This window comes from Pan paniscus, chromosome 12 (genome assembly GCF_029289425.2).
Source record: "Pan paniscus chromosome 12, NHGRI_mPanPan1-v2.0_pri, whole genome shotgun sequence".
In the NCBI taxonomy this organism is placed as follows: Eukaryota; Metazoa; Chordata; class Mammalia; order Primates; family Hominidae; genus Pan; species Pan paniscus.
Genome location: NC_073261.2, coordinates 56,225,881 through 56,253,102, shown reverse-complemented (window position 1 = coordinate 56,253,102; position 27,222 = coordinate 56,225,881). Strand labels below are relative to the sequence as shown.

Below are 27,222 nucleotides of genomic sequence, written 5' to 3'. Positions count from 1 at the left end.
CCCTTCTTAGGAATCTTTGTAGTTAATACCACTGTATACAGTCAGACCACAATTTTGTTTCATGAAAAAGGCTGGAAGTAAACATAATGAAAGGTTAAAGATGCTTGGGGGTGCTAAGAATCATTTTCTACCTATCTTTTCCCTTTTCCCCCCACGTTTTTGAAACTCAGTCTCAAAAAATTTTAAAAATAAAGCTTCTACATCAAAATACGCATTTTAACTAGGTCCCTGGGTGATTCCTGTGCACATTAAAGTTTGAGAAGTGCTGTTGTAAATAAAGTAAGTTGTCCTGCTCCCTTGGTACAGCAGGTGGGATGGTAGATGCGAAGGGCGCTTGCAGAACTGGATGATGGGAAGACAGGCAGGTAGGGAGCAAGGTCGGTAAGGAGGATTAAAAAAAAAAATCAAGGCTGGGCGCGGTGGCTTACGCCTGCAATCCCTGCGCTTTGGGAGGCCAAAGCAGGCGGATCACCTGAGGTCGGGAGTTCGAGACCAGGCTGACCAACAGGGAGAAACCCCATCTCTACTAAAAATACACAATTAGCCGGGCATGGGTGGCGCATGCCTGTAATCCCAGCTACTGGCGAGGCTGAGGCAGGAGAACTGCTTGAACCCGGCAGGTGGAGGTTGTGGTGAGCCGAGATCATGCCATTGCACTCCAGCCTGGGCAACAAGAGCGAAACTGCGTCTCAAAAAAAAAAAAAAAAAAAATCCTACGAGTGTCAGAAAATATGATCTGCCACAAAGGAAAACCAGGAAATCAGAATCTGGGAGCTAAAGGAAGAAGAAATAGGTGAAGCAGGTAAGCAGATCTCTTGAGAAAATTCACTAATAGACACAAGGGCTGCCCCACTGTGGGTGATTTTTTTGTGTTGTCTGTGACTTACAGGGTCTAGTTATTATAATTCACAGAGCTTGGGGAGAGCAGCCCCTGCCCATCTCCTCCAGCAGGGTATAGTGAGATTTCTCTGGGTTCTTCTAGCTGAGGGCATATTCTGGGCATTTTCGGACAGGGGAGAACCAGGGATAGGAGGAGCTGGCTGAGGTTCTGATAGAACGGTGTCTGTTGGATGAGGGCTGGAGTATGTATGGTGTGTGCTTGTGTATGCACATGTGGGCTGGAGGGAAGGGCAGGGCATTGGCACCAACCCAGGACAGCAGTCACTGAAAGATGGGGTGAATTTAGGTGATTGGGAATTAGTGGGCCCACAAAGCCACAGGGCTGATGACATCTGGTACCTTGAAAGTCAGGTGGCAGGCCTACAGATCTCTTGGGTGGATAGTTCTTGGAGTTAGAGTTTGGAGGTCCCCAAGTAGCTTCTAAATATTAGCAATCTGGCTGGGCGCCGTGACTCACGCCTGTAATCCCAGCACACTTTGGGAGGTCGAGGCAGGTGGATCACCTGAGGTCAGGAGTTCAAGACCAGCCTGGCCAACACGGTGAAACCCCATCTCTACTAAAAATACAAAAATTAGCTGGGTGTGGTGGCGCGTGCCTGTAATCCCAGCTACTCGGGAGGCTGGGGCAGAAGAATTGCTTGAATCCGGGAGGCGGAGGTTGTAGTGAGCCGAGATTGCGCCACTGCACTCCAGCCTAGGTGACAGAGCGGGACTCCATCTCAAAAAAAAAAAAAAATTGTATATATATATGCAATCTGTTTTATATATATATAAGCAATCTGTTGAGATAACAGTAGTACTGGTAGAGGCAGGGCCATAGTAGATTAGAACCAAAGTGTTCTGAGTGGAGGAGTAGCAAGTTGTTGTTCTCATGATGACCATGATGTCAGGGGCCCCAGCCATGTTGCTTGGAGAAGGAAGAGTTAAGAAGGCATCCCTCTCAGACCTATTGATACACTCAGTCTGAGAATGATCAGTCTGTGCGGTAGACAGGAGGCCGTGCGGGTATGGAGGGTTTTAAGCTGTTCTCTCCAGAATACAAATGGTGGCTTAGCTTGGAGAGGCAGCACCTGGGCAGTCCTTAGAGATCCCATTGACTGATGGAGGAGGGGTGCAATGGACAGTACACGTGGGAATGTGTATGGGTGGGGAGGTAGGTGGATGCGGGGTTTGAGGAGTGCTGCTGTGGGAGTATCTGGGACCACTCTGGGAGAGAGTGGGGCAGGTCCGAAATGAGATCAACACTGATGTTGTCCCAGAGGTGTCTGGAGGCTGGGAGTGGGTGCAGCAGTTCTGCTGGTCCTCCTAGGCCCGTGCTTGACTTGGTAGAGGGGGTGTCAAGTTAGAAAAAGAGGGGTGACTCTGAACTCCATTCCAGATTGTGATGGGCTGTGATAGTGTCCTGGAGTGGTGCTGGGGGGAAGATCTGACTGCTTGAGTAGAGTCCTCTTTGGGTGGATGATTTGCTCCACCCATGTGTTTTTGTGGCCCCTGTGGTTCTTCTGAGTCAGTCAGGTATTACTAGACCAGGCATCTGCCTGTCACCCACAGGTGTGTTTTGTGAAAAAGCTGTGACTGATGTCCTCCAAGTTCTCAGGTTGAAGGATTTCTCAGAATGGCCAACCACGGTCTTTCTTTGGGTGTTCCTGCTCTTCAGGCAAGCCTCTGCCTTATCTAGTTTTTGTTTGTTTGTTTGTTTTTGAGATGAGTCTCGCCTCTATGGCCAGGGTGGAGTGCAGTGGTGCGATCTTGGCTCACTGCAACCTCTGCCTCCCAGGTTCAAGCGATTCTCCTGCCTCAGCCTCCCGAGTAGCTGGGACTACAGGCACGCGCCAACACGCGTAATTTTTGTATTTTTAGTAGAGACGGGGTTTCACCATGTTGGCCAGGATGGTCTCAATCTCTTGATCTTGTGATCTGCCCACCTCAGCCTCCCAAAGTGCTGGGATTACAGGCGTGAGCCACTGTGCTGGGCATGCCTCATCTAGTTTTATCTTCTCCACCTATCCAAACCCTTCCTCTCCTTTGAAGCCCAATTCAAGTTCTAGGTCTCTGTGCACCTCCCTGGATTCTCAACAATTTCCCCTATTGTCTGACGCACTTAGTAGCTGACACAAACCAGCCTCTCAATCACAGAGGGTAGACAACACAATGTGGTTATTCCTTCTCTTTTAGGGGCATAGCACCTCTCTTACCAAAAATGTCTCCCCCTCTGTTAGGCCAATCAGTGCCTTTTTGGGGGCTGGGAGGGGTTCTGCCTTTTGGATCAGAGAGTGGAGCAGTGAGTCCTGCTCCAGTGAGGAAGCCATACATTCAGGCACTTCAGGAGCCAGAATTCCTACTAGGGGAGCTGCTCTGTGCTGAGATCAAATGAAGCCCCAGAGAGAGGCAGAAATGGGTCAGATGGACCCTAGCTCCACAAGTCTCGAGGCCCAGCCACATCAGCTCCAGCCCAGTGTGGTTGTCTAGCTCTACTTTAGTGTCCACAAGCCAGTCATTCATGCCTCTTTTGCCCAAGCTGGTTAACCGGCTGTCACTCGCAATTCAAAGTACCTGGTATGGCCGAGCGTGGTGGCTCACGCCTGTAATCCCAGCAATTTGGGAGGTCGAGGAGGGCAGATCACGAGGTCAGGAGTTCAAGACCAGCCTGGCCAACGTAGTGAAACCTCGACTCTACTAAAAATACAAAAAAAAAAAAAAAAAAAAAATTAGCTGGGAATAGTGGCGGGTGCCTGTAGTCTCAGCTACTTGGGAGGCTGAGGCAGCAGAATCTCTTGAACCCAGGAGGCGGAGGTTGCAGTGAGCTGAGATCACGCCACTACACTCCAGCCTGGCGACACAGTGAGACTCCATCTCAAAAAACAAACAAAAACAAAGAAAGTACCTGGCACATAGTAGGCATGCAAGAAATGTTCATTCCCTTCTTTCCTCCTTAAAGATAGGCTTATACTTCTGGGTCTTTCAGTATCTCTATTCTGTGATCATTCAATCAGAAACAGCAATTGAATTTTACTAACTGTTTGGAGAATATATAGAGATACAAGTATGAAGTGAACAAGCTATTACAGGCATTAGTTTTAAACAGCAATATTCCTTTGATACCTGTGAGAGGTGACAGCGTGCTGGCAGTCCTCAGAGCCCTCGCTTGCTCTCGGCACCTCCCCTGCCTGGGCTCCCACTTTGGTGGCATTTGAGGAGCCCTTCAACTCCCCCCTCATTGCACTGTGGGAGCCCCTTTCTGGGCTGGCCAAGGCTGGAGCCCACTCCCTCAGCTTGCAGGGAGGTGTGGAGAGAGAGGCACGAGCGGGAACCTGGGCTGCGTGCAGCGCTTGCGGGCCAGCTGGAGTTCCCGGTGGGCGGGGACTTGGTGGGCCCGGCACTCGGAGCAGCCAGCCAGCCCTGCTGGCCCCCGGCAATGGGGGACTTAGCACCCGGGTCAGTGGCTGCGGAGGGTGTACTGGGTCCCCCAGCAGTGCTGGCCCACCGGCGCTGTGCTCGATTTTTCGCCAGGCCTTAGCTGCCTTCCCGCTGGGCAGGGCTCAGGACCTGCAGCCCGCCATGCCTGAGCCTTCCACCCACTCCATGGGCTCCTGTGCCGCCCGAGCCTCCCCGACGAGCACCACCCCCTGCTCCACAGTGCCCAGTCCCATCGACCACCCAAGGGCTGAGGAATGCGAGCACACGGCGCAGGACTGGCAGGCAGTTCCACCTGCAGCCCCAGTGTGGGATCCACTGGGTGAAGCCAGCTGGGCTCCTGAGTCTTTGGGGGAATGTGGAGAGTCTTTATATCTAGCTCAGGGATTGTAAATACACCAATCAGCACCCTGTGTTTAGCTCAAGGTTTGTGACTGCACCAATCGACACTCTGTATCTAGCTGCTCTGGTGGGGACGTGGAGAGTCTTTATATCTAGCTCAGGGATTGTAAATACACCAATCAGCACCCTGTGTTTAGCTCAAGGTTTGTGAGTGCACCAATCAACACTCCGTATCTAGCTGCTCTGGTGAGGACGTGGAGAACCTTTATGTCTAGCTCAAGGATTGTAAATACACCAGTCGGCACTCTGTATCTAGCTCAAGGTTTGTAAACACACCAATCAGCACCCTGTGTTTAGCTCAAGGTTTGTGAGTGCACCAATCGACACTCTGTATCTAGCTGCTCTGGTGGGGCCTTGGAGAACCTGTGTGTGGAAACTCTGTATCTAACTAATCTGATGGGGACGCGGAGAACCTTTGTATCTAGCTCAGGGATTGTAAACGCACCAATCAGCGCCCTGACAAAACAGGCCACTCGGCTCTACCAATCAGCAGGATGTGGGTGGGGCCAGATAAGAGCATAAAAGCAGGCTGCCAGAGCCAGCATTGGCAACCCGCTCGGGTCCCCTTCCACACTGTGGAAGCTTTGTTCTTTCGCTCTTTGCAATAAATCTTGCTACTGTTCACTCTTTGGGTCCACACTGCTTTTGTGAGCTGTAACACTTACCACGAAGATCTGCAGCTTCACTCCTTAGCCCAGCGAGACCACGAGCCCACCGGGAGGAATGAACAACTCCAGATACGCTGCCTTAAGAGCTGTAACACTCACCGCGAAGGTCTGCAGCTTCACTCCTGAGCCAGAGACCACGAACCCACCAGAAGGAAGAAACTCCGAACACATCTGAACATCAGAAGGGACAGACTCCAGACGCGCCACCTTAAGAGCTGTAACACTCACCGCGAGGGTCCGCGGCTTCATTCTTGAAGTCAGTGAGACCAAGAACCCACCAATTCCGGACACACCTGGATCTCTTTTTCCAGTATCACTATCAGTTAAATCCCGCCTCTCCCCCACCCCCAAAATTTATAATTTTATAAACAGGCGACCATGAGATATAATTTGGAAAAACTAGTGACACTGCTTTATTTGAGAACAGAATAAAGAGCGTGGCTGGAACTCTGCCAAGATGGTCTTTAACATTCTGCCCTAACCAGGGTGTTAACTTTCCAACACTGTTGCTGTATGGCTGAGTGCTGCAGATTTCTCAGAGAATTAGCAAAAGGTTGAAATAAACGCTAAAGATGAGTCCGTAAAAAGGAAAATAAGCTGGTTTTCTTTCCGTTCCTTTTAAAACTCTAGCCAGAAATACTGCCCAATGCATAATGAAGACTGTACACAGCAGCACCAAAAAGGCTATTTACAAGAGATTTTCTTCAACAGAATCCACTTGAAAGCACTGAGAATTTGCATCTTAGCTAAGAGCAGTTCACCAAGGAACAGGGCCATCTAAGTGCCTAACTAGCATTTAAAGTTGTCAAGGGGTGGGGATGTGCAAATTAAGCAGCAAAAGATTATTATCTTGTTTTGCTTTAGGGGAAAGTAATAGTGGTCAGAGGGGCCAGTTCCAAGGGCTGGTCCAAGGGGGGCCGCTGGTCTTGGTACTCCGCCACATGCCCATTCCGGTGGTGGCCATACTCAAACTTGATCCGCAGCTCACCAATCTTAGATTGGGGAAGGATATCTGGGATCCACTCGATGATGAAAGGTGTTGGCTCCTTTTGATCTGGGGAAGTGTTGCCTAAAGAGAAGAAAGGATTATTAGTACAATTCCACCTAACTCTAATGGGTGTTCCTAATTGCAAAAAAAGTGTCCGGAATTGGAGCAGTCTGTTCAGCTTTGATAATCAGAAGGCCGAATGAGGTTTATAAATTCAGTGGTGATTGGGATATCAGATTTATTGATCATCATGAAGTTTTTGGGTTATTTTGTTTTTTTTGAGACGGAGTCTCGCTCTGGCACCCAGGCTGGAGTGCAGTGGCGCAATCTCGGTTCACTGCAACCTTTGCCTCCCGGGTTGAAGCAATTCTCCTTCCTCAGCCTCCTGAGTAGCTGGGATTACAGGCACGTGCCACCACACCTGGCTAATTTTTTGTATTTTTAGTAGAGATGGGGTTTCACCGTGTTAGCCAGGATGGCTCAATCTCCTGACCTTGTGATCCGCCCGCCTCAGACTCCCAAGTGCTGGGATTACAGGCGTGAGCCACCACGCCCAGCCATCATGAAGTTAAAACATATATATTTAGGCCAGGCATGGTAGTTCACGCCTGTAATCCCAACAGTGTTGGTGGGCAAGGCGAGAGGATAGCTTGAGGCCAGGAGTTTAAGACCAGCCTATGCAACAAAGTGAGACCCTGTCTCTACAAAAAATTAAATTAGCCAGGTGTGGTGAAATGTGCCCATAGTCCCAACTACTTGGGAAACTGAGGTGGGAGGACTGCTTGAACCCAGTAGTTCAATGCCAGCCTGGGCAATACAGTGAGACTTTGTCTCAAAAAAACAAAGTAATACAAGAAAACAAGAAGGATAGGCCAGGGACAGTGGCTTACACCTGTAATTCCAGCACTGTGGGAGGCTGAGGTGGGCGGATCACTTGAGGTCAGGAGTTTGAGACCAGCCTGACCAACATGGCAAAACCATCTCTACTAAAAATACAAAGATTATCCAGGTGTGGTAGCATGCTCCTGTAGTCCCAGTTACTCGGGAGGCTAAGGCAGAAGAATTGCCTGAACCCAGGAGGTGGAGGCTTCAGTGAGCCAAGATCGCACCACTTCACTCCACCCTGGGCAACAGAGTGAGACTCCGCCTCAAAAAACACCCCCAAAAAACAAAAAAAACAAGAAGGATGGATTAATGTATATACATTTTTATATTATAAAAATTAACAATGTATATACATTTTTCTCTCAGCACTACTAAATCTTCGACTTCATAAGCTAATATTTTACTTTTTTGTTTGTTTGTTTGTTTTTTGAGATGGAGTATTGCTCTGTTGCCCAGGCTGGAGTGCAGTGTTGCAATCTCGGTTCACTGCAACCTCCGCCTCCTGGGTTCAGGTGATTCTCCAGCCTTCCAAGTAGCTGGGACTACAGGCACGCACCACCATGTCCAGCTAATTTTTGTATTTTTAGTAGAGACAGGGTTTCAGCAGGTTGGCCAGGCTGGTCTCGAACTCCTGACCTCTGGTGATCCTCCCACCTCAGCCTCCCAGAGTGTGGGGATTACAGGCGTGAGCCACTGCGCCTGGCTTATATTTTACTTTTAACTTCACTATGTTACTCTCCCTCCACTTTAGCCTAAACAGTCACCCCTTTTAAACTCCTTCCCTCTACTTCTTTTGGTCCTTTCTCACAAAGACTAAGACATCACTGATATGATGAGAAACAAAGCATCCATCCACCCACCCCAGACTAACAACCTTATTGGCAGGGTATTTTGGTCTGTTTGGTTTCTTTTAGTCATAGAATATAAATGTTAGGTATTATCTAGCTCATGTTTGTCACAGACATTCTAGCTTCCATTTCAAATGATATCTGGAGCTGCTGACAACTTTTCACTTAAATATCAATGAAGACATAGAAAAAGATGAAAACTTACAACTGATGAACACTAAGACCACTGGCAGCTTCTGGGAGGAAATATAAAACAGGTGGAGATGGATGGAAAGAAACCTACCCAGACTTTGGCCATAGCATATCCCATCTTTCCTTCATAAAGGGAGGCTACATGGAAAAAGGCAGGAAAATACTTTGTCTCTCTCACTGTTTGTGCCCTGGCTAGTACTTGTACAGAGCAGCAAATGAGCAGCGCCACTTCGTTTCCTTTAGAACATCTCACACACACCCCTCCCCACTCATGTACCTGAATTCTTGATGACTGCAAAGGGGACTTGGAGGAGAGTAGGTGCATTTAAGGTGAATAGCAGGGCCAGGTGCAGTCGCTCACGTCTGTAAACCCAGCACTTTGGGAGGCCAAGCCGGGCAGATCATGAGGTCAGGAGTTCGAGACCAGCCTGATCAAGATGGTGAAACTCCGTCTCTACTAAAAATACAAAAATTAGCCAGGCGTGGTGGCATGCCCCTGTAATCCCAGCTACTCAGAAGGCTGAGATAAAAGAATTGCTTGAACCTGGGAGGCAGGGGTTGCAGTGAGCCAAGATCGCACCACTGCACTCCAGCCTAGGCAACAGAGCAAGACTCCATCTCAAAAAAAAAAAAAAGTGAATAGCAGTGGCAGAGTGTGTTCTGGAAGGTAGAGTCTGCACTAGTAAAGCAATTTGGGTGTGAGAAAGAGGAGAAACCCTTGAAAACTATATATGCGGAGAATCTTAGTTTTGTGTGTTTTTTTCCTATATTCCATTATTAGCAATGAAGGAGGCAGAGATGGTCAGGAGATGCCACTGTGGTAGGAAAGAGAAACATTAGATCTGAGAACTCTGCATCAGCGCTCCACATACAGATCTGAGAGGGAGCCAGCCATCATGCAGGAGTGGTCCCAAGCAACCTGCCTGTTACCAAAATTTGAGTCTGGACAGATCTTTTTTTTTTTTTTTTTTTTTTGAGACAGAGTTTCGCTCTGTCGCCCAGGCTGTAGTGGTGCGATCTCGGCTCACTGCAAGCTCTGCCTCCCAGGTTCATGCCATTCTCCTGCCTCAGCTTCCTGAGTAGCTGGGACTACAGGCGCCTGCCACCACGCCCAGCTAATTTTTTTGTATTTTTAGTAGAGGTGGGGTTTCACCATGTTAGCCAGGATGGTCTCGATCTCCTAACCTCGTGATCCGCCCGCCTTGGCCTCCCAAAGTCTGGACAGATCTTAATCTGTTCAGTAATAAGTAAAGAAAAGAACAGGAAATTAAAAAAAAAAAAAACACTACATAAGGAAAAGGGAGTAAATAGCTAGAAGAATCAAAGGAAGGGAAAGCAATGACTGATATATCTATCCAAAAGAAAATTTAAACGGCCGGGCGCGGTGGCTCATGCCTGTAATCCCAGCATTTTGGGAGGCCGAGGCGGGTGGATCACGAGGTCAGGAGTTCGAGACCAGCCTGGCCAATGTGGTGAAACCCCGTCTTTACTAAAAATACAAAAATTAGCTGCGCGTGGTGGCGGGCTAATCCCAGCTACTCGGGAGGCTGAGGCAGGAGAATCGCTTGAACCCGGGAGGTGGAGGTTGCAGTGAGCTGAGATTGCGCCACTGCACTCCAGCCTGGGTGACAGAGCAAGACCCTGTCTCAAAAAAACAAACAAAAAAAAAAACACAGAAATTTCAGGGAACTGTTTAGCATCCACAAAAGAAAAAAAATAAGATCCAGCCTTTATGAAAATAAGGCCAGAATCATTAAGGAGAGCTCAGACTGGGAGGAAAAGGCAGCTGGATGAGAGTAAAAGGAAGACGAAGAAGAAAAGGCCAAATTTCAAGAATCACAAAGAATAGAATTAAAATCTACACGGTCAGCTGGGCACAGTGGCTCATGCCTGTAATCCCAGCACTTTGAGAGGATCAGGGTGGAGGATCACTTGAGGTCAGGAGTTCAAGACCAGCCTGGGCAACATAGTAAGACCCCCATCTCTATAAGAAATTTTTACTAAAAAAAAAAAAAAAAAATCTGACATGGTTCTAAAATATATTATAAACCCGTAATAACCCAAAGAGTGTGGTACTAGCATGCATCTAGACAGATTAAAGGAACAAAACAGAAAGATTAGAAATAGACACAAATACAACAGGAATTTAGCCTAAGATAAAGATGGCATTTGTAACTACTAAAAGAAGAACAAATAAGTGTTTCTTCTAATAAATGGTTTGTATCAACCAGATATCCATCTGGAAGAAAATAAAAGGTGGTGGAATCTTATCTATAACTTACCTAACTTACATCATGATAAATTCCAGAGAATCAAAGTTTTTTGTTTTGTTTTGTTTGAGACAAGGTCTTGCTCTGTCACCCAGGCTGGAGCGTAGTGACACAATCATGGCTCACTGCAGCCTCGACCTCCAGGGCCCAAGCGATCCTCCCACCTCAGCCTCCAAAGTAGCTGGGACCACAGGCATGTACCACCATTCCTGGCTAATTTTTTTTTTTTTTTGAAAGTAAGTTTATTAAGAAAGTAAAGGAGGCCGGGCGTGGTGGCTCACGCCTGTAATCCAGCACTTTGGGAGGCCAAGGCGGGCAGATCACAAGGTCAAGAGATCAAGACCATCCTGGCCAACATGGTGAAGCCCCGTCTCTACTAAAAATACAAAAATTAGCTGGGCGTGATGGCACAGGCCTGTAGTCCCAGCTACTCAGGAGGCTGAGGCAGAAGAATTGCTTGAACTTGGGAGGTGGAGGTTGCAGTGAGCAAGATCGCGCCACTGCACTCCAGCCTGGTGTCAGAGCAAGACTCCATCTAAAAATAAAAAATAAAAAGAAGGTAAAAAGAAGGTAAAGGAATAAAGAATGGCTACTTCATAGGCAGAGGAGCCCCCGGCTAATTTTAAAAATTCTTTTATAGAGATGGGGTCTCCCTGTGTTGCCCAGGCTGGTCTCAAACTCCTGGGCTCAAGCTATCCTCCAACCCCAGCCTCCCAAAGTGCTGGGATTATAGGTGTGAGCTGCTGTGCTCTGTCAGATCAAAGATTTAAACATAGAAAAACTCAGGTTAAAGAATACTTTTGAAAAATACAAAATTAGGCCGGGTGTGGTGGCTCATGCCTGTAATCCCAGCACTTTGGGAGGCCGAAGCGGGTGGATCACCTGAGGTCAGGAGTTTGAGACCAGCCTGACCAATATGGTGAAACCCCATCTCTACTAAAAATACAAAAAATTAGCCAGGCCTGGTGGCAGGTGCCTGTAGTCCCAGCTACTCGGGAGGCTGAGGCAGGAGAATGGCGTGAACCTGGGAGGCGGAGGTTGCAGTGAGCCGAGATTGCGCCACTGCACTCCAGCCTGGGTGACAGAGTGAGACTCCATCTCAAAAAAAAAAGAAAAAAAAAAAGAAAAATACAAAATTAAACACTAGCAGAACTAAACTAAGAATATGGTATCCCTGGCCGGGTGCAGTGGCTCATGCCTATAATCCCAGCACTTTGGGAGGCTGAGGCGGGCAGATCACCTGAGGTTGGGAGTTCAAGACCAGTCTGACCAATGTGGAGAAACCCCATCTCTACTAAAAATACAAAATTAGCTGGGCATGGTGGCACATGCCTGTAATCCCAGCTGTTTGGGAGGCTGAGGCAGAACAATCTCTTGAACCCGGGAGGCGGAGGTTGCGGTGAGCCGAGATTGCCCCATTGCACTCCAGCCTGGGCAATAAGAGTGAAACTCTGTCTCAAAAAAAAAAAGAATATGGTATCACCTTCAAAAACTATGAAGACAAGACAGAGAACGTAGTCCATTTAGCAAAAAATAAGACAAAAGACCAACTACATAAATTATAATAAATATAAAGAGGATAGACCATTAAAATTAGAAAAACTCAAAACCAAGTATATAATGTTGATAAGAGATTCATCTAAGTTGGGCCTGGTGGTGTGTGCCTGTAGTCCCACCTCCTCGGGAGGCAGAGTGGAAGGATCACTTGAACCCAGGAGTTCAAGGCTGTAGTGCACTATGATCACACCTGGAAATAGCCATTGCACTCCAGCCTGAGCAACATGGCAAGACCCTGTCTCTGAAAAAAGATTCCATTAAAACAGTGTCACAAAAAAGTTAAAACTAAATGGATGGCAAACATATTAAAAAAAATAAAAAACAGGCCAGGCATGGTGGCTTATGCCTGTAATCTCAGCACTTTGGGAGGCTGAGGCACGAGGACTGCTTGAACCCAGGAGTTCAAGACCAGCGTGGGCAACAGAGTAAGACCTCGTCCCTACTAAAAATAAAAAGAAATTAGCTGGGAATGGTGGCACATGCCTGTAGTCCCAGCTACTCAGGAGGCTGAGGTGGGAGGATCGCTTGAGCCCAGGAGTTTGAGGCTGCAGTGAGCCGTGATTGTGCCACTGCACTCCAGCTTGGGTAACAGGGCAAGACCCTATCTCAAAAAAAAAAAAAAGTAAAATTTAAAAAATTAAAAGAATAAAAAACAAAAGAAAGCTGGTGTCACTGTTGTAATACTGGACAAAGAATTTAGGGCAAAGTTATTTTTACATTGATAACATACAATTTACGTTAACAACATCTGGCAATAACTCTGATGTACCAACAACACTGCATTTAAAATAATTAAAGGCTTTTAGAAATATAAGAAGTCATTCAGGGAAACATAATTTTAGAAGCAAATGGTAAAATGACTCTTCTAGTCTTTGGCAGGTCAAAGAGATAACAGAGAGGACTTAAACACCAAAATAAGGCCGGGTGTGGTGGCTCACGCCTGTAATCCTAGCACTTTGGGCGGCCGAGGTGGATGGATCACGAGGTCAGGAGATCGAGACCATCCTGGCTAACATGGTGAAACCCCGTCTACTAAAAATACAAAAACTTAGCCGGGCGAGGTGGCGGGCGCCTGTAGTCCCAGCTACTCAGGAGGCTGAGGCAGGAGAATGGCGTGAACCCCAGGGGGCGAAGCCTGCAGTGAGCCGAGAACGCACCACTGCACTCCAGCCTGGGCGACAGCGAGACTCCGTCTCAAAACAAACAAACAAACAAACAAACAAAAAAACCACCAAAATAAAATGAAAAAGCTATATATAGCTGGGCGCGGTGGCTCACGCCTGTAATCCCAGAACTTTGGGAGGCCAAGGTGGGCGGATCATCTGAGGTTAGAAATTCAAGACCAGCCTGGCCAACATGGCGAAACCCCATATCTACTAAAAATACAAAAATTAGCCGGGTGTGGTGGCATACGCCTGTAATCTGAGCTACTCAGGAGGCTGAGGCAGGAGAATCACTTGAACCCGGGAGGCGGAGGTTGCAGTGAGCCGAGATGGTGCCACTGCACTCCCGCCTGGGTGACAGAGCAAGACTCTATCTGAAAAACAAACAAAAACTATATACGAGTTTATATTGGATAAATAACATCTATGCTAGCACAAATTCATATCATATATTGTTAGTGAAAAAACATTTTAAAATTCCTAAAAAGAAAGAAATCAAGGCCGGGCTTGGTGGCTAACGTCTATAATCCCAGCACTTTGGGAGGCCGAGGTGGGCGGATCACCAGAGGTCCAGAGTTCGAGATCAGCCTGGTTAACATGGTAAACCCTGTCTCTACTAAATATACAAAAATTAGCTGGGCATGCTGGCGTGCGCCTGTAATCCCAGCTACTCAGGAGGCTGAGGCAGGAGAATCGCTTGAACCCGGGAGATGGAGGGTGTAGTGAGCCAGGATCGCACCACTGCACTCCAGCCTGAGCGACAGAGTGAGACTCGGTCTCAAAAAAAAAAAAAAAAAAGAAATTAAAGATACATCTTCTGACCTCAAAATAATAAAACTAGAAATTGGAAACTAAGAATATGAAGATGAAAAGCCTCAACTAATTTGAAATTTTAAATACAAGGTACTGAGGACAGAGAGAAACTAAACTATAATTATAGATGATTCAGATAATAACTTTAAATGTTATCAAACATTAATTTAAAAAATTGCATATTCCTTTTATTATTTATTTATTTATATATTTGTTTTTGAGACAGAGTCTGGCCCTCTCGCCCGGGCTGAAGTGCAATGGCACGATCTCGGCTCACTGCAACCTCCACCTCCTGGGTTCAAGCAATTCCCCTACCTCAGCCTCCCGAGTAGCTGTGACTACAGGCACGCACCACCACACCCGGCTAATGTTTTGCATTTTAGTAGAGATGGGGTTTCACCATGTTGGCCAGGATGGTCTTGATCTCCTGACCTCGTGATCTGCCCGCCTCAGCCTCCCAAAGTGCTGGAATTACAGGCATGAGTCACCATGCCCGGCCACACCTGGCTAATTTTTGTATTTTTAGTAGAGATGGGGTTTCACTATGTTGGCCAGGCTGGTTGGAACTCCTGGCCTCAAGTAATCCACTTGCCTAGGCCTCCCAAAGTGCTGGGATTACAGGCATGAGCCACTGCGCTTGGCCGAGTATTCCTTTTTTTTTTTTTTTTGAGACGGAGTCTTACTCTGTTGCCCAGGCTGGAGTGCATGGAGTACAGTGGCGCGATCTCGGCTCACTGCAAGCTCCACCTCCTGGGTTCACACCATTCTACTGCCTCAGCCTCCCGAGTAGCTGGGACTACAGGCGCCCACCACCGCGCCCGGCTAATTTTTTGTATTTTAGTAGAGATGGGGTTTCACCATGTTAGCCAGGATGGTCTCGATCTCCTGACCTTGTGATCCGCCTGTCTCAGCCTCCCAAAGTGGTGGGATTACAGGCGTGAGCCACCGTGCCCGGCCCTCGGCGGAGTATTCCTTTTAAAAGCTACAAAAATAAAACAGTTCCAAGAAAATATTAGGAAAAATTTTAAAAGAGAAATTATTGTAGACAAAGAAGGAAATAATTTAAAGCAAATTTAGGGCCGGGCCTGGTGGCTCACGCCTGTAGTCCTAGCACTTTGGGGGGCCGAGGTGGGCAGATCGCCTGAGCTCAGGAGTTCGAGACCAGCCTGGGCAACATGGTGAAATCCCGTCTCTACTAAAATACAAAAAATTAGCTGGGCGTGACAGTGGGCGCCTGTAATCCCAGCTACTCGGGAGGCTGAGGCAGGGGAATCGCTTGAATCCAGGAGGCAGAGGTTGCGGTGAGCCAAGATCATGCCACTGCACTCTATCCAGCCTGGTGACAGAGCGAGACTCCCTCTCCAAAAAAAAAAAAAAAAAAAATTTAGAACTGAAAAAAGCCAGTTACCTGATTTGGAAAACACCATAAAGCAGATGAAATTCAAGTACAGTCTAAAACAGACTTAGAAGAGATTTTAATTTTTCTTCTTTTAGTAAAGTGGGGGTCTTGCTATATTGCCCAGGCTGGTCTTGAATTCATGGCCTGAAGCGATCCTGCTGCCTCAGCCCCTAAAGCTCTGGGATTACAGGCATAAGCCACTGTGCCCAGCTTTCATTTACTATTATCACTACTGGGACTTCATCAAGGGTACCAATTTAATATTAAGTATATTAAAACTAAGAGATTTCCATAACTGGCAATAACAAGTTAGAATCAGGATAGATATTTCATTCACAAGAGCAGCAAAAAATATAATATTCACAAGAATTTGACAGAATAATTATAAATTCTAAATTTCTTCTGGAAGAATAAATACAAAACTGAAGAAACAAAGGGAGGCCACCAGATAGATCACAAAGCTAAATTAGTTAAAACTATGGCTGGCATGCATTTATTCATTCAGCAAGTCTTTTTTTTTTTTGAGGCTGAGTCTCACTCTGTCGCCCAGGCTGGAGTGCAGTGGTGAGATCTCGGCTCACTGCAACCTCTGCCTCCTGGGTTCAAGCGATTCTTGTGCCTCAGCCTCTCGAGTAGCTGGGACTACAGGCACGCACCACTACACCTGGCTAAGTTTTGTATTTTTATAGTAGAGACTGGGTTTCACCATGTTGGCCAGGCTGGTCTCAAAACTCCTAACGTCAAGCAATCCACCTGTCTTGGCCTCCCAAAGTGCTGGGATTATAGGCGTGAGCCACAGCACCTGGCCTGTAATTTTATTTTTGAAAACACTGGTTCAATTGAAACAAAATACCTTATCCCACGATTGCCTTTACAAGGTGAATGAATGTGTCTTCTTTGTTTAAGGTCAAGATCCAAAGCTTTGGACAGTGTACTGTACTGTTCACCAGCTGACACTCAAAGGAAGATGCACTTCTGAAGTTCACTTACCAACTTTGAGAAAAGTTTTTAGTTCCAAGGGTCGCAGCACTGGTTGTTTTTCTATACGACCGTAGGTTTCTGCTATGCTTTCTACTTCCACTTTAGGGCATTTAAATAGCTCATAAGTCCCATCTCGGTTCTGGATAAAGCTACGGGTGATTTCCAAGGGCATCTGGACACCAAGACAATACCAAAAAAAGGTGAGAGAGAAAACTTTCAAAACAGACCAATACCTGGATGACGACAAATCTTTTATTATTCCTTCTTTCTTGTTAAGTATATTCAAATGAATTACAACTTCCCTGTTTTTCAAGAAAATCCTGTCAACAAATCTGCCTTTTCTCCCTTACATCATTCATGGCTTTCCTTTTTTCTCTAAAATCTTAAATTTCCACCCCAGCCAAACTATATACCAATTGAGCCTCTAACATCTTCATGGGTACATGACTGCTGCTGGCACAGACCTGCTCTAAAATCAGTTTTATTCCTTCCCCTACTGCTCTGCTAGCAGCATTCTTCTCTTAAATTCCTTTGTTCATAGCACCTACAGCTCACCTCACATCCTGTATGCTTCATACTATCCTTGGGACTGAGCCAAGCAGAAATGGAACTGGATGCTGTGGTGACCCAGAGCAAATTACAAACTTCTCAGAGCCTGTTTTCTCACGGGCAAAATGCAGTTAATGCCAGCGCATGGCTGGGAGGTCAAATGAGGTGACGGAGGTAAGTAATGCCTGACAGTGAGAAGCTCCATGATGGTTAGCTCTCTTCTCCCACATGCCTGCACCCTGAGTTGCTTCAGTGTCTCCCTAAATGTCATCCATTCCAGGCTAAAAACTGCCTCTGTGCCATGTGCATTTAAAGGAGTTCCTCAAGTGTTTTTAATGCCAACACAGTCCTTTTCTAGGGTTCACATGTATTTATTTTTTTAAGAGGCAAGGTCGCTAGGAGTGGTGGCTCACGCCTGTAATCCCAGAACTTTGAGAGGCTGAGGTAGGCGGATCACCTGAGGTCGGGAGTTTGAGACCAGCCTGACCAACATGGAGAAACCTCATCTCTACTAAAAATACAGAATTAGCCAGGCATGGTGGCAGATGCCTGTAATCCCAGCTACTCAGAAGGCTGAGGCAGGAGAATCGCTTGAACCTGGGAGGTGGAGGTTGAGGTGAGCCAAGATCACACAATTGCACTCCAGACTGGGCCACAAGAGTGAAAGTCCGTGTCAAAAAAAAAAAAAAAAGAGTCAAGGTCTCACTTGGTTGCCCCTGCTGGAGTACAGTGGCACAATCATGGCTCACTGTAGCCTCCAACTCCCAGGCTCAAGTGATCTTCTTGCTTCAGCTTTCTTAGTGGTTGGGACTATAGGCACACACCACCAGGCCTCACTTTTTCTTTTTTTCTTTTTTTTTGGAGATGGAGTCTAGCTCTGTCACCCAGGCTGGAATGCAGTGGCACGATCTCGGTTCACTGCAACCTCCGCCTCCCAGGTTCAAGTGATTCTCCTGCCTCAGCCTCCCGAGTAGCTGGGATTACAGGAGCAAGCCACCACGCCCGGCTAATTTTTGTATTCTAGTAGAGACGGGTTTTCACCATGTTGGCGAAGCTGGTCTCAAACCCCTAACCTCAGGTGATCTGCCCACCTTGGCCTCCCAAAGTGCTGGGATTACAGGCATGAGCCACCTCGCCAGCCTCTTTTGCTTTCTTTCTTTCTTTTTATTTTTTTAAGAGTAGGGGCCTTTGCTGGCCGGGCGCAGTGGCTCACGCCTGTAATCCCAGAACTTTGGGAAGCCGAGGAGGGTGGATCACCTGAGGTCAGGAGCTTGGGACCAGCCTGGTCAACATGGTGAAAGCCTGTCTCTATTAAAAATACAAATTAGCTGGGCAGGATGGTGCGCTTGTAATCCCAGCTACTCGGGAGGCTGAGGTGGGAGAATTGCTTGAACCTGGGAGGCAGAGGCCGCAGTGAGCCAAGATTGTGCCCTGCATTCAAGCCTAGACAACAGAGTGAGACTCTGTCTCAAACAAAAAAAAATAGCAGGGGCCTCGCTGTGTTGCCTAGGCTGGTCTTGAACTCCTGGCCTCAAGCAATCCTTCATCTCAGCCTCCTAAATCGCTGGTATTATAGCCACCATGCCTGGCTCACATGTAAATTCTGTAGCTATCAAACAACTTATTTTTTTTTTTCCTGAACAGAAGAATGCCTTGCAATTAAGCTACTCTTAATGTATCAAATCACATTATGCTGAATTTTCTACTTTTTTGGAGATGAAGTCTCGATCTTGTCCCCCAGGCTGGAGTGCAATGGCGCGACCTCAGCTCGCTGCAACCTCCGCCTCCCAGGTTCAAGCGATTCTCCTGCCTCAGCCTCCCAAGTAGCTGGGATTACAGGTGCCTGCCACCATGCCTGGATAATTTTTGTATTTTTAGTTGTGACGGGGTTTCACCATGTTGGCCAGGCTGGTCTCAAACTCCTGACCTCAGGTGATCCGCCTGCCTTAGCCTCCCAAAGTGCTGAGATTACAGGTGTGAGCCACCATGCGCGGCCTGAATTTTCTACATAATTCTATTACTGTAGGAAAAAAAACTCCATCTCAGATTTTCAGGATCTACTTGAAAAACATACATACATATATATTTTTTGAGACAGCGTCTTGCTCTGTCGCCCAGGCTGGAGTGCAGTGGTGCGATCTCGGCTCACTGCAAGCTCCGCCTCCCGGGTTCACACCATTCTCCTGACTCAGCCTCCTGAGTAGCTGGGACTACAGGCGCCCGCCACCATGCCTGGCTAATTTTTTTGTATTTTTAGTAGAGACGGGGTTTCACTGTGTTAGCCAGGATGGTCTCGATCTCCTGACCTCGTGATCCGCCTGCCTCGGCCTCCCAAAGTGCTGGGATTACAGGCGTGAGCCACTGCACCCGGCCCGAAAAACATTTTAAAATGTGTAAGACAGGCACAGGGGCTCACGCCTGTAATCCATGCACTTTGGGAAGCCAAGTCGGGCAGATCACTTGAGATCAGGAGCTTGAGACCAGCCTGGCCAACATGGCAAAACCCTGTCTCTACTAAAAATACAAAAATTAGCCAGGCGTGGTGGTGCGTGCCTATAGTCCCAGCTACTCAGGAGGTTGAGGCATGAGAACTGCTTGAACCTGGGAGGTGGAGGTTACAGTGAGCCGAGATCGTGCCACTGCACTGTAGCCTGGGCAACAGAGCAAGAGACTCTGTCTCCAAAAAATAAAAATAAAAACATAAAATGTCTAGTGTGGCTGGAAGTGGCAGATTACACCTGTAATCACAGTACTTTGGGAGGCCAAGATAGGAGGACTGCTTGAACCCAGGAATTTGACACCAGCCTAGGCAACATAGCAAGACCCTATCTTAAATTTTTTTTTTTTTTTTTAATTAATAGGGTGGGCCTGGTGGCTCATGCCTGTAATCCCAGCACTTTGGGAGACTGCGGCAGACAGATTGCTCGAGTCCAGGAATTTGAGACCAGCCTGGGCAACATGGGGAAACCCCATCTCTACAAAAATTAGCTGGGCATGGTGGCATGTGCCTGTAGTCCAAGCTACTCAGGAGGCAGAGGTGGGAGGATCACTTGATCCCAAGAGGTGGAGGTAGAGTGAGCTGTGACTGCACCACTGTACTCCAGACTAGGCAACAGAGTAAGACTCTGTCCCAAAAAAACCAACATTTAAAAAAAAAAGACCAAAAAAAAATTTTTTTTAAAGGGTCATTTCTCAGGCAGGCACAGTGGCTCATGCCTGTAATCCCAGCAGTTTGGGAGGATCATGAGGTCAGGAATTTGAGACTAGCCTGGCCTACATGGTCAAACCCTGTCTCTACTAAAAATACAAAAATTAGCCGGGTATGGTGACACGTGCCTGTAATCCCAGCTAGCCGGGGGGCTGAGGCAAGGGAATTGCTTGAACCCGGGAGGCAGAGGTTGCAGTGAGCCAAGATTACACCACTGCACTCCAGCCTGGGCGACAGAGCAAGACTCCATCCCAAAAATAAAATAAAATAAAAAGGGTCATTTCTCTAATGAGAACAAAGCTGTAGTTTGGGGAGGAGGGTTTAACTGTGCTGGTGCCACTGACTTCACAAATATTATATCATCTCAAATTATTTATATACTTTCTAGCTGCCTGCCAGTCAAATCTAGGACTCATCATAAGTATTAGGGGATCATTATTTAATTTATAAGAAAAATTATGTTTTTTTAATCCCAAAGGCAAAGGAAAAGTATATTCCAATTTAAGATACTTTTTTCAAGCCATAGGGAACACACATTAAAACTGGAGTCAGAACTATAAAGCCAGGGATATTTCTGAATATCTCTTAGCATGAAAAAAAGAAACTCTGGTGTCTGTAACTCAAGGAACCAGTGCAAATATAGTCCCTGTACTTGCCTCCCTCTCTTCCCTTCACAACCCTCCCACTGTTATAGAAATAAACTCTCACCTCTGGGGTATCTAAGATTTGTTTAACTTGCAGGATATTAGTGATATGCCAAGTATACTTGGAAAAGGTTCCCAGTGGCAAGGCATCTTTCCGAACAAAAGCTTCAACGTGAAAAAAGGACAAAATTAGATTACCAAAAAATAACATTTTCTTTTATTGTATTTGTTACCTAGTTTCTAATACAGTACTATTATTTCCTTATAGATTCTCAGCACTTTTAAAAAGAAATTCTAGAGGCAAATATATAAAAGGTTTTGGCAGAAATGTGACAAATCAGTTGATGTAGATAATTGATATGCTGATCATTGAAGGCTTTGTGCTCCAGACATGTGAGTAGAAGTCCTAACTCTGAATACTCACGGTGAATATTCCACACAGATTTTTTCCAAACATAATTCTCTATGTTCGAGACATCCATCACTATACCAAAGGGAAATCCTGTACCTGTGGTGGAGTTGGGGAGCCGTTTTTTTGCACTTCCTATAGATATTCTCTGTTGCAGGGCATCAAAAAATGACTGAGGAATGTGGAACACCAATGGTTCTGGTTTGCCTATGGGAAACAAGAAGAAACAACTCATTTAAAGAAACTCAGTGGACTTTCTGATGTACAGGGAGAGGTGGAAGAAAAGGAATCAAGGGACGGTAATAACTAAAAATACCACTGAAATTTCTTTATACAGAGGCAAAAAGAAGGCTTTGATTGACCTTTCTGGGCCAAGAACTGTCACTAGTCCTACTGTTGATCCCTTGCAAACATAAAAAACACAGCGTAGCCTGGGCAACAAAGAAAGACCCAGTGTCTATAAAAAAAAATTTTTTTTTTGAGATGGAGTCTCACTCTGTTGCCCAGGCTGGAGTGCAATGGCATGATCTCGGCTCACTGCAACCTCTGCCTCCCGGGTTCAAGCAATCCTCCTGCCTCAGCCTCCTGAGTAGCTGTGACTACAGACATGCGCCACCACGCCTGGCTAATTTTTGTATTTTTAGTAGAGATGGGGTTTCACCATGTTGGCCAGGCTGGTCTCAAACTCCTGACCTCGTGATCTACCCACCTCGGCCACCCAAAGTGCTGGGATTACAGGCGTGAGCCACCGTGCCTGGCCAAAATTTTTTTTTAATTAGCCAGGCATGGTGGCATGCACCTGCTGTCCCAGCTACTTGGGAAGCTCAGGTGGGAGGATCAACTGAGTCGAGGAGGCCGAGGCTGCAGTAAGCCATGATCACATCACTGCACTCCAGCCTGGGCAACAGAGTGAGACCCTCCCTCAAAAAGGAAAAAAAAAGAAAAGAAAAGAGAGGCCAGGCGTGGTGACTCACAACTGTAATCCCAGCACTTTGGGAGGCCGAGGTGGGTGGATTACCTGAGGTCAGGAGTTCGAGACCAGCTTGGCCAACATGGTGAAAACCCATCTCTACTAAAAAAAAAAAAAAAAAAAATTAGCTGGGCATGGTGGTGTGTGCCTGTAATTCCAGCTACTCAGGAAGCTGAGGCAGGAGAATCGCTTGAACCCAGGAGGCAGAGGTTGCAGTGAGCCGAGATCAGGCCACTGCACTCTAGCTTGGGCAACAGGGCGAGACTCCACTGAAAAAAAAGAAAAAAGACAATGAAAAAACAAACCAACACAGTAGACCCTTGTCATCCACCAAGTATAACATTTCAAATCCGCAAATTTTAAAAAGACCAACACAGCACAGACTTTCCCCCTTAAAGGGTATGCGAAGTAAGATGGGATGAGAACAATGAGGCCGAGGTGGCTGCCTCCACTTGATTCCCTTTTGCTCGCTATCCCCAGGTTCTTGCTATTTGCATTCATGTCTAAGCAAACTAATGACATGCTCTCTCACCCGATGGTCAGCACCATGAATGCTGAGGGACTACAAGTTAGGACACTGCTTACCCAGCAAGCATCTGTCTTTCTCTCTGAATATGACCTCAAGGCAGGTAAAATACTTGAAAGTACTTAACGAACCTCTTAAAGAAACTTGCGGCCAGGCACGGTGGCTCACACCTGTAATCCTAGCCCTTTGGGAGGATGAGGCAGGTGGATCACCAGGTCAGGAAATTGAGACCATCCTGGCTAACATGGTGAAACCCCATCTCTACTAAAAATACAAAAAATTAGCCGGGCGTGGTGGCACGCGCCTGTAGTCCCAGCTACTTGGGAGGCTGAGGCAGGAGAATCGCCTGAACCTGGGAGGCGGAGGTTGCAGTGAGCCAAGATCACGCCACTGCACTCCAGCCTGGGCGACAGAGTGAGACTCTGTCTCAAAAAAAAAAAAGAAACTTGTCAGACATTAGGTCAACAAAAAGAGTTAAGGGGAGGGGGTCAAGTGAGTTCAGAGTCTTTCTTAAAAATTCTGTCCAGACCAGGTGCGGTGGCTCACACCTGTAATTCCAACACTTTGGGAGGCCTAGGCAGGCGGATCACTTGAGGTCAGAAGTTCGAGACCAGCCTGGCCAACATGGTGAAACCCTGTCTCTATTAAAAATACAAAAATTAGCCAGGAGTGGTGACGCATGCCTATAATCCCAGCTACTCAGGAGGCTGAAACACGAGAATTTCTTGAGCCTGGGAGGTGGAGGTTGCAGTGAACTGAGATTGTGCCACTGCACTCCAGCCTGTGTGACAGAGCAAGACTGTCTCAAAAAATAAAAAAGAATTAACTTCAAAAAGGTAAAACACACACACTCATAGTCCAGGAGCAAGCTGATGGAAACTTGGACAAAGGTGGTAGTAATGGAGATGGTAAGATGGAGTAGAGGGTGGTACAGGAATGGGATGGAAGAGGGAATAGGATGGGATGGAAGAGGACTACAAGTGTTTAGCTTATAGTATTATCAATATTCTGTTTTCTGGGCTGGGCACGGTGGTTCACGCCTGTAATCCCAGCACTTTGGGAGGCCGAGGTAGGTGGATCACCTGAGGTCAGGAGTTCAAGACCAGCCTGGTTAACATGGCGAAACCCCATCTCTACTAAAAATACAAAAATTGGCCAGGCATGGTGGTGCGTGCCTGTAATCCCACCTACTTGGGAGGCTGAGGCAGGAGAATCGCTTGAACCTGGGAGGTGGAGATTACAGTGAGCCAAGATCACGCCACTGCACTCTAGCCTGGGCGACAAGTGATTCACCTACCTCAGCCTCCTGAGTAGTTGGGACTACAGGCCTCTGCCACCATGCCCAGCTATAGGATACTTTTTTTTTTTTTTTTTGAGATGGAGTCTCACTTAGTCGCCCAGGCTGGAGTGCAGTGGTGCAATCTCAGATCACTGTAAGCTCTACCTCCTGGGTTCACTCCATTCTCCTGCCTCAGCCTCCCGAGTAGCTGGGACTACAAGCGCCCGCCACCACACCTGGCTAATTTTTTTGTATTTTTAGTAGAGACGGGGTTTCACTGTGTCAGCCAGGATGGTCTCAATCTTCTGACCTTGTGATCCGCCCGCCTCAGCCTCCCAAAGTGCTGGGATTACAGGCGTGAGCCACCGCACCCGGCTGCTAATAGGATACTTTTAAGGCAACAAGTAGAGACTGGCTAGATCTGAAACTGGTGACGTTCCATGAGACTATAACAAATAACACCCAAATCCAGCCTGTGTTCTCCAATCTTCCTCAGCATGTTTATGTCCCTTTTTTTTTTTTAGATGGAGTCTCACCCTGTTGCCCAGGCTGGAGTGCAATGGTGCAATCTTGGCTCACTGCAACCTCCGCCTCCCGGGTTCAAGCAATTCTCCCACCTCAGCCTCCCAGGTAGTTGGGACTACAGGCACCCACTATAATGCCTGGCTAATTGTTTTGTATTTTTAGTAGAGACAGGGTTTCGCCATGTTGGCCAGGCTCGTCTTGAACTCCTGACCTCAAGTGATCCGCCCACCTCGGCCTCCCAAAGTGTCGGATTACAGGTGAGAGTCACCATGCCCGGCCAGTATGTTTAGTAATTCTATATAACTATCTTAGTCTCATGTGTTTAGCTTTTCAATTTTTCTTTTTTCCATATAGGGTCTCACTTCGTTACCCAGGCTGGAGTGCAATGGCACTATTTTTTGTAGAGATGGGGTTCACTATGTTGTGCAGGCTTAGATTTTCTCTAATCTTTTTTCCCCCTTGCTTTGAGAGTTAGAATAGTCTCATAAAGCTTCGGTATCTCCCTCACCAAACACACACACACACACACACACACACACACACACACACACACACGTGCACATGAACTTATGCAAGCAATCAGACTACCTGCCTTTACTTATTATTTGCTATGTTTTTTCTCTTCTGTCTCTAAATTATAATAATTTTGCTGTGCCTGAATTTTAACTATGTGATTGTTTTTTTCTTTCAATTAGATTTCTACTTTCTTGTGGCCCAGTGCTCTCTGGACTGAAGTCCAATTACTTTTCCTATCAGAGGAGAATTACAGCACAATTACCTTAATTTCTCCTACTTTCAGCAAGAGCCCAGTTAGATGAACAATACTTACCATCAAACTGATAGTGCATGGTTTGATGGATGCGTTCTGTGACACTGGCCAGCCAGTCTTGGAAGGATAAAGTCACTTGTGCCTCATCTAACAGCTGACCACAGGCTAGGGAAAAAAAAACCACACATACACACTTCTTTAGTAACTTTTCTTACAAAATAAACAGCTAATTGAAGTTTGAAAAAGTTAACAAGTTTTTTTATTTTTATTTTATTTTTTTGAGACAGAGGTTCACCCTTGTTGCCCAGGCTGCAGTGCAGTGCACAATCTCAGCTCACTGCAATCTCTGCCTCCTGCGTTCAAGCGATTCTCCTGCCTCAGCCTCCTGAGTAGCTGGGATTACAGGCACCCGCCACTACACCCGGCTAATTGTTGTATTTTTAGTAGAGATGGGGTTTCATCACGTTGGCCAGGCTGGTCTCCAACTCCTGACCTCAGGTGATCCACCTGCCTCGGCCTCCCAAAGTGTAGGGATTACAGGCGTGAGCCACCGCGCCCAGCCTGTTTTTTATTTATTGACAAGGCTTTGTCATGTTGCCCAGCTGGCTTCCAACTCCTAGGCTCAAGCAATCCACCTGCCTCAGCCTTCTGAAGTCCTGGGAGAAGTGTTAATGAGTCTGTCCAGAAAAAAAAAAAAAAAAACTTGAAGCTGAACTTCAAAGAAAGCAAATAAACTAAGTGAAATAAGATATTCTGGGATTTTTTTTTTTTTTCAGAGTCTCACTCTGTCGCCCTGGCTGGGGTGAAGTGGCATGATCTCAGCTCACTGCAACCTCCACCTCCCAGGTTTAAGCAATTCTCATGCCTCAGCCTCCTGAGTAGCTGGGACTACAGATGCGTCACCATGCCCAGCCAATTTTGTTTTCTTTTTAATAGAGACAGGGTTTTTGCCGTGTTTCCCAGGCTGGTCTCAAACTCCTGGCCTCAAATGATCTGCACGCCTTGGCCTCCCAAAGTGCTGGATTACAGGCGTGAGCCACCTGAGGTCAGGAATTCAAGACCAGCCTGGCCAACATGGTGAAACCCCCGTCTCTACTAAAAATACAAAAATTAGCTGGGCGTGGTGGCATGCACCTTAATCACAGCTACTCTGGAGGCTGAGGTGGGAGAATTGCTTGAACCCGGGAGGCAGAGGTTGCAGTGAACTGAGATCGTGCCACAGCACTCCAGCCTGGGCAAGAGTGAGACTCTTAAAAAAAAAAAGAAAAAGAAAATACGAAATGAGAAGCAACACTAAACTGCATATAAAAGAATGGTCCTATATCATGACTGTTTTAGGCTGGGCTTGGTGGCTCACGCCTGTAATCCCAGCACTTTGGGAGGCCGAGGCGGGCGGATCATGAGGTCAGGAGATCGAGACCATCCTGGCTAATACAGTGAAACCCCGTCTCTACTAAAAATACAAAAAATTAGCCAGGCGAGGTGGCAGGCACCTGTAGTCCCAGCTACTTGGGAGGCTGAGGCAGGAGAATGGCATGAACCCGGGAGGCGGAGCTTGCAGTGAGCCGAGATTGTGCCACTGCACTCCAGCCTGGGTGACAGAGCGAGACTCCATCTCAAAAAAAAAAAATTAACCAGGCGTGGTGGTGCATGACTGTGGTCCCAACTACTCAGGAGGCTAAGGTGAGAGGATTGTTTGAGCCCAGGAGGCAGAGGCTGCAGTGAGCCGAGATCACGCCTCTGCACTCCAGGCTGGGTGTAGAGTGAGACCCCATCTCAAGTAAAAATAAATAAGTAAATAAATAAAAATAATGGCTGTTTTAGAGGTTTATAAATTAGTTTTATTCCTGATGAACATGTATC

General features: G+C 46.9%; 1 protein-coding gene across 13 annotated transcripts in view; it reads right to left on the bottom strand.

The window, feature by feature from the left end:
- Positions 1–5,770: 5,770 nt before the first annotated feature.
- Positions 5,771–27,222, bottom strand: part of C12H2orf42 (chromosome 12 C2orf42 homolog) — a 41,529-nt gene continuing 20,077 nt past the window's right edge. For all 13 annotated transcript variants that reach the window (XM_055107825.2, XM_063594858.1, XM_034953342.4 and 10 more), the window contains 5 exons: positions 25,420–25,524; positions 21,390–21,497; positions 20,946–21,046; positions 16,490–16,652; positions 5,771–6,453 (listed from right to left, as the gene is read on the bottom strand). In XM_055107825.2, the coding sequence (XP_054963800.1) occupies positions 6,245–6,453; positions 16,490–16,652; positions 20,946–21,046; positions 21,390–21,497; positions 25,420–25,524 (686 nt within the window). In that variant the 3' untranslated portion in view covers positions 5,771–6,244. The remainder of the gene's footprint in view (positions 6,454–16,489; positions 16,653–20,945; positions 21,047–21,389; positions 21,498–25,419; positions 25,525–27,222) is intronic.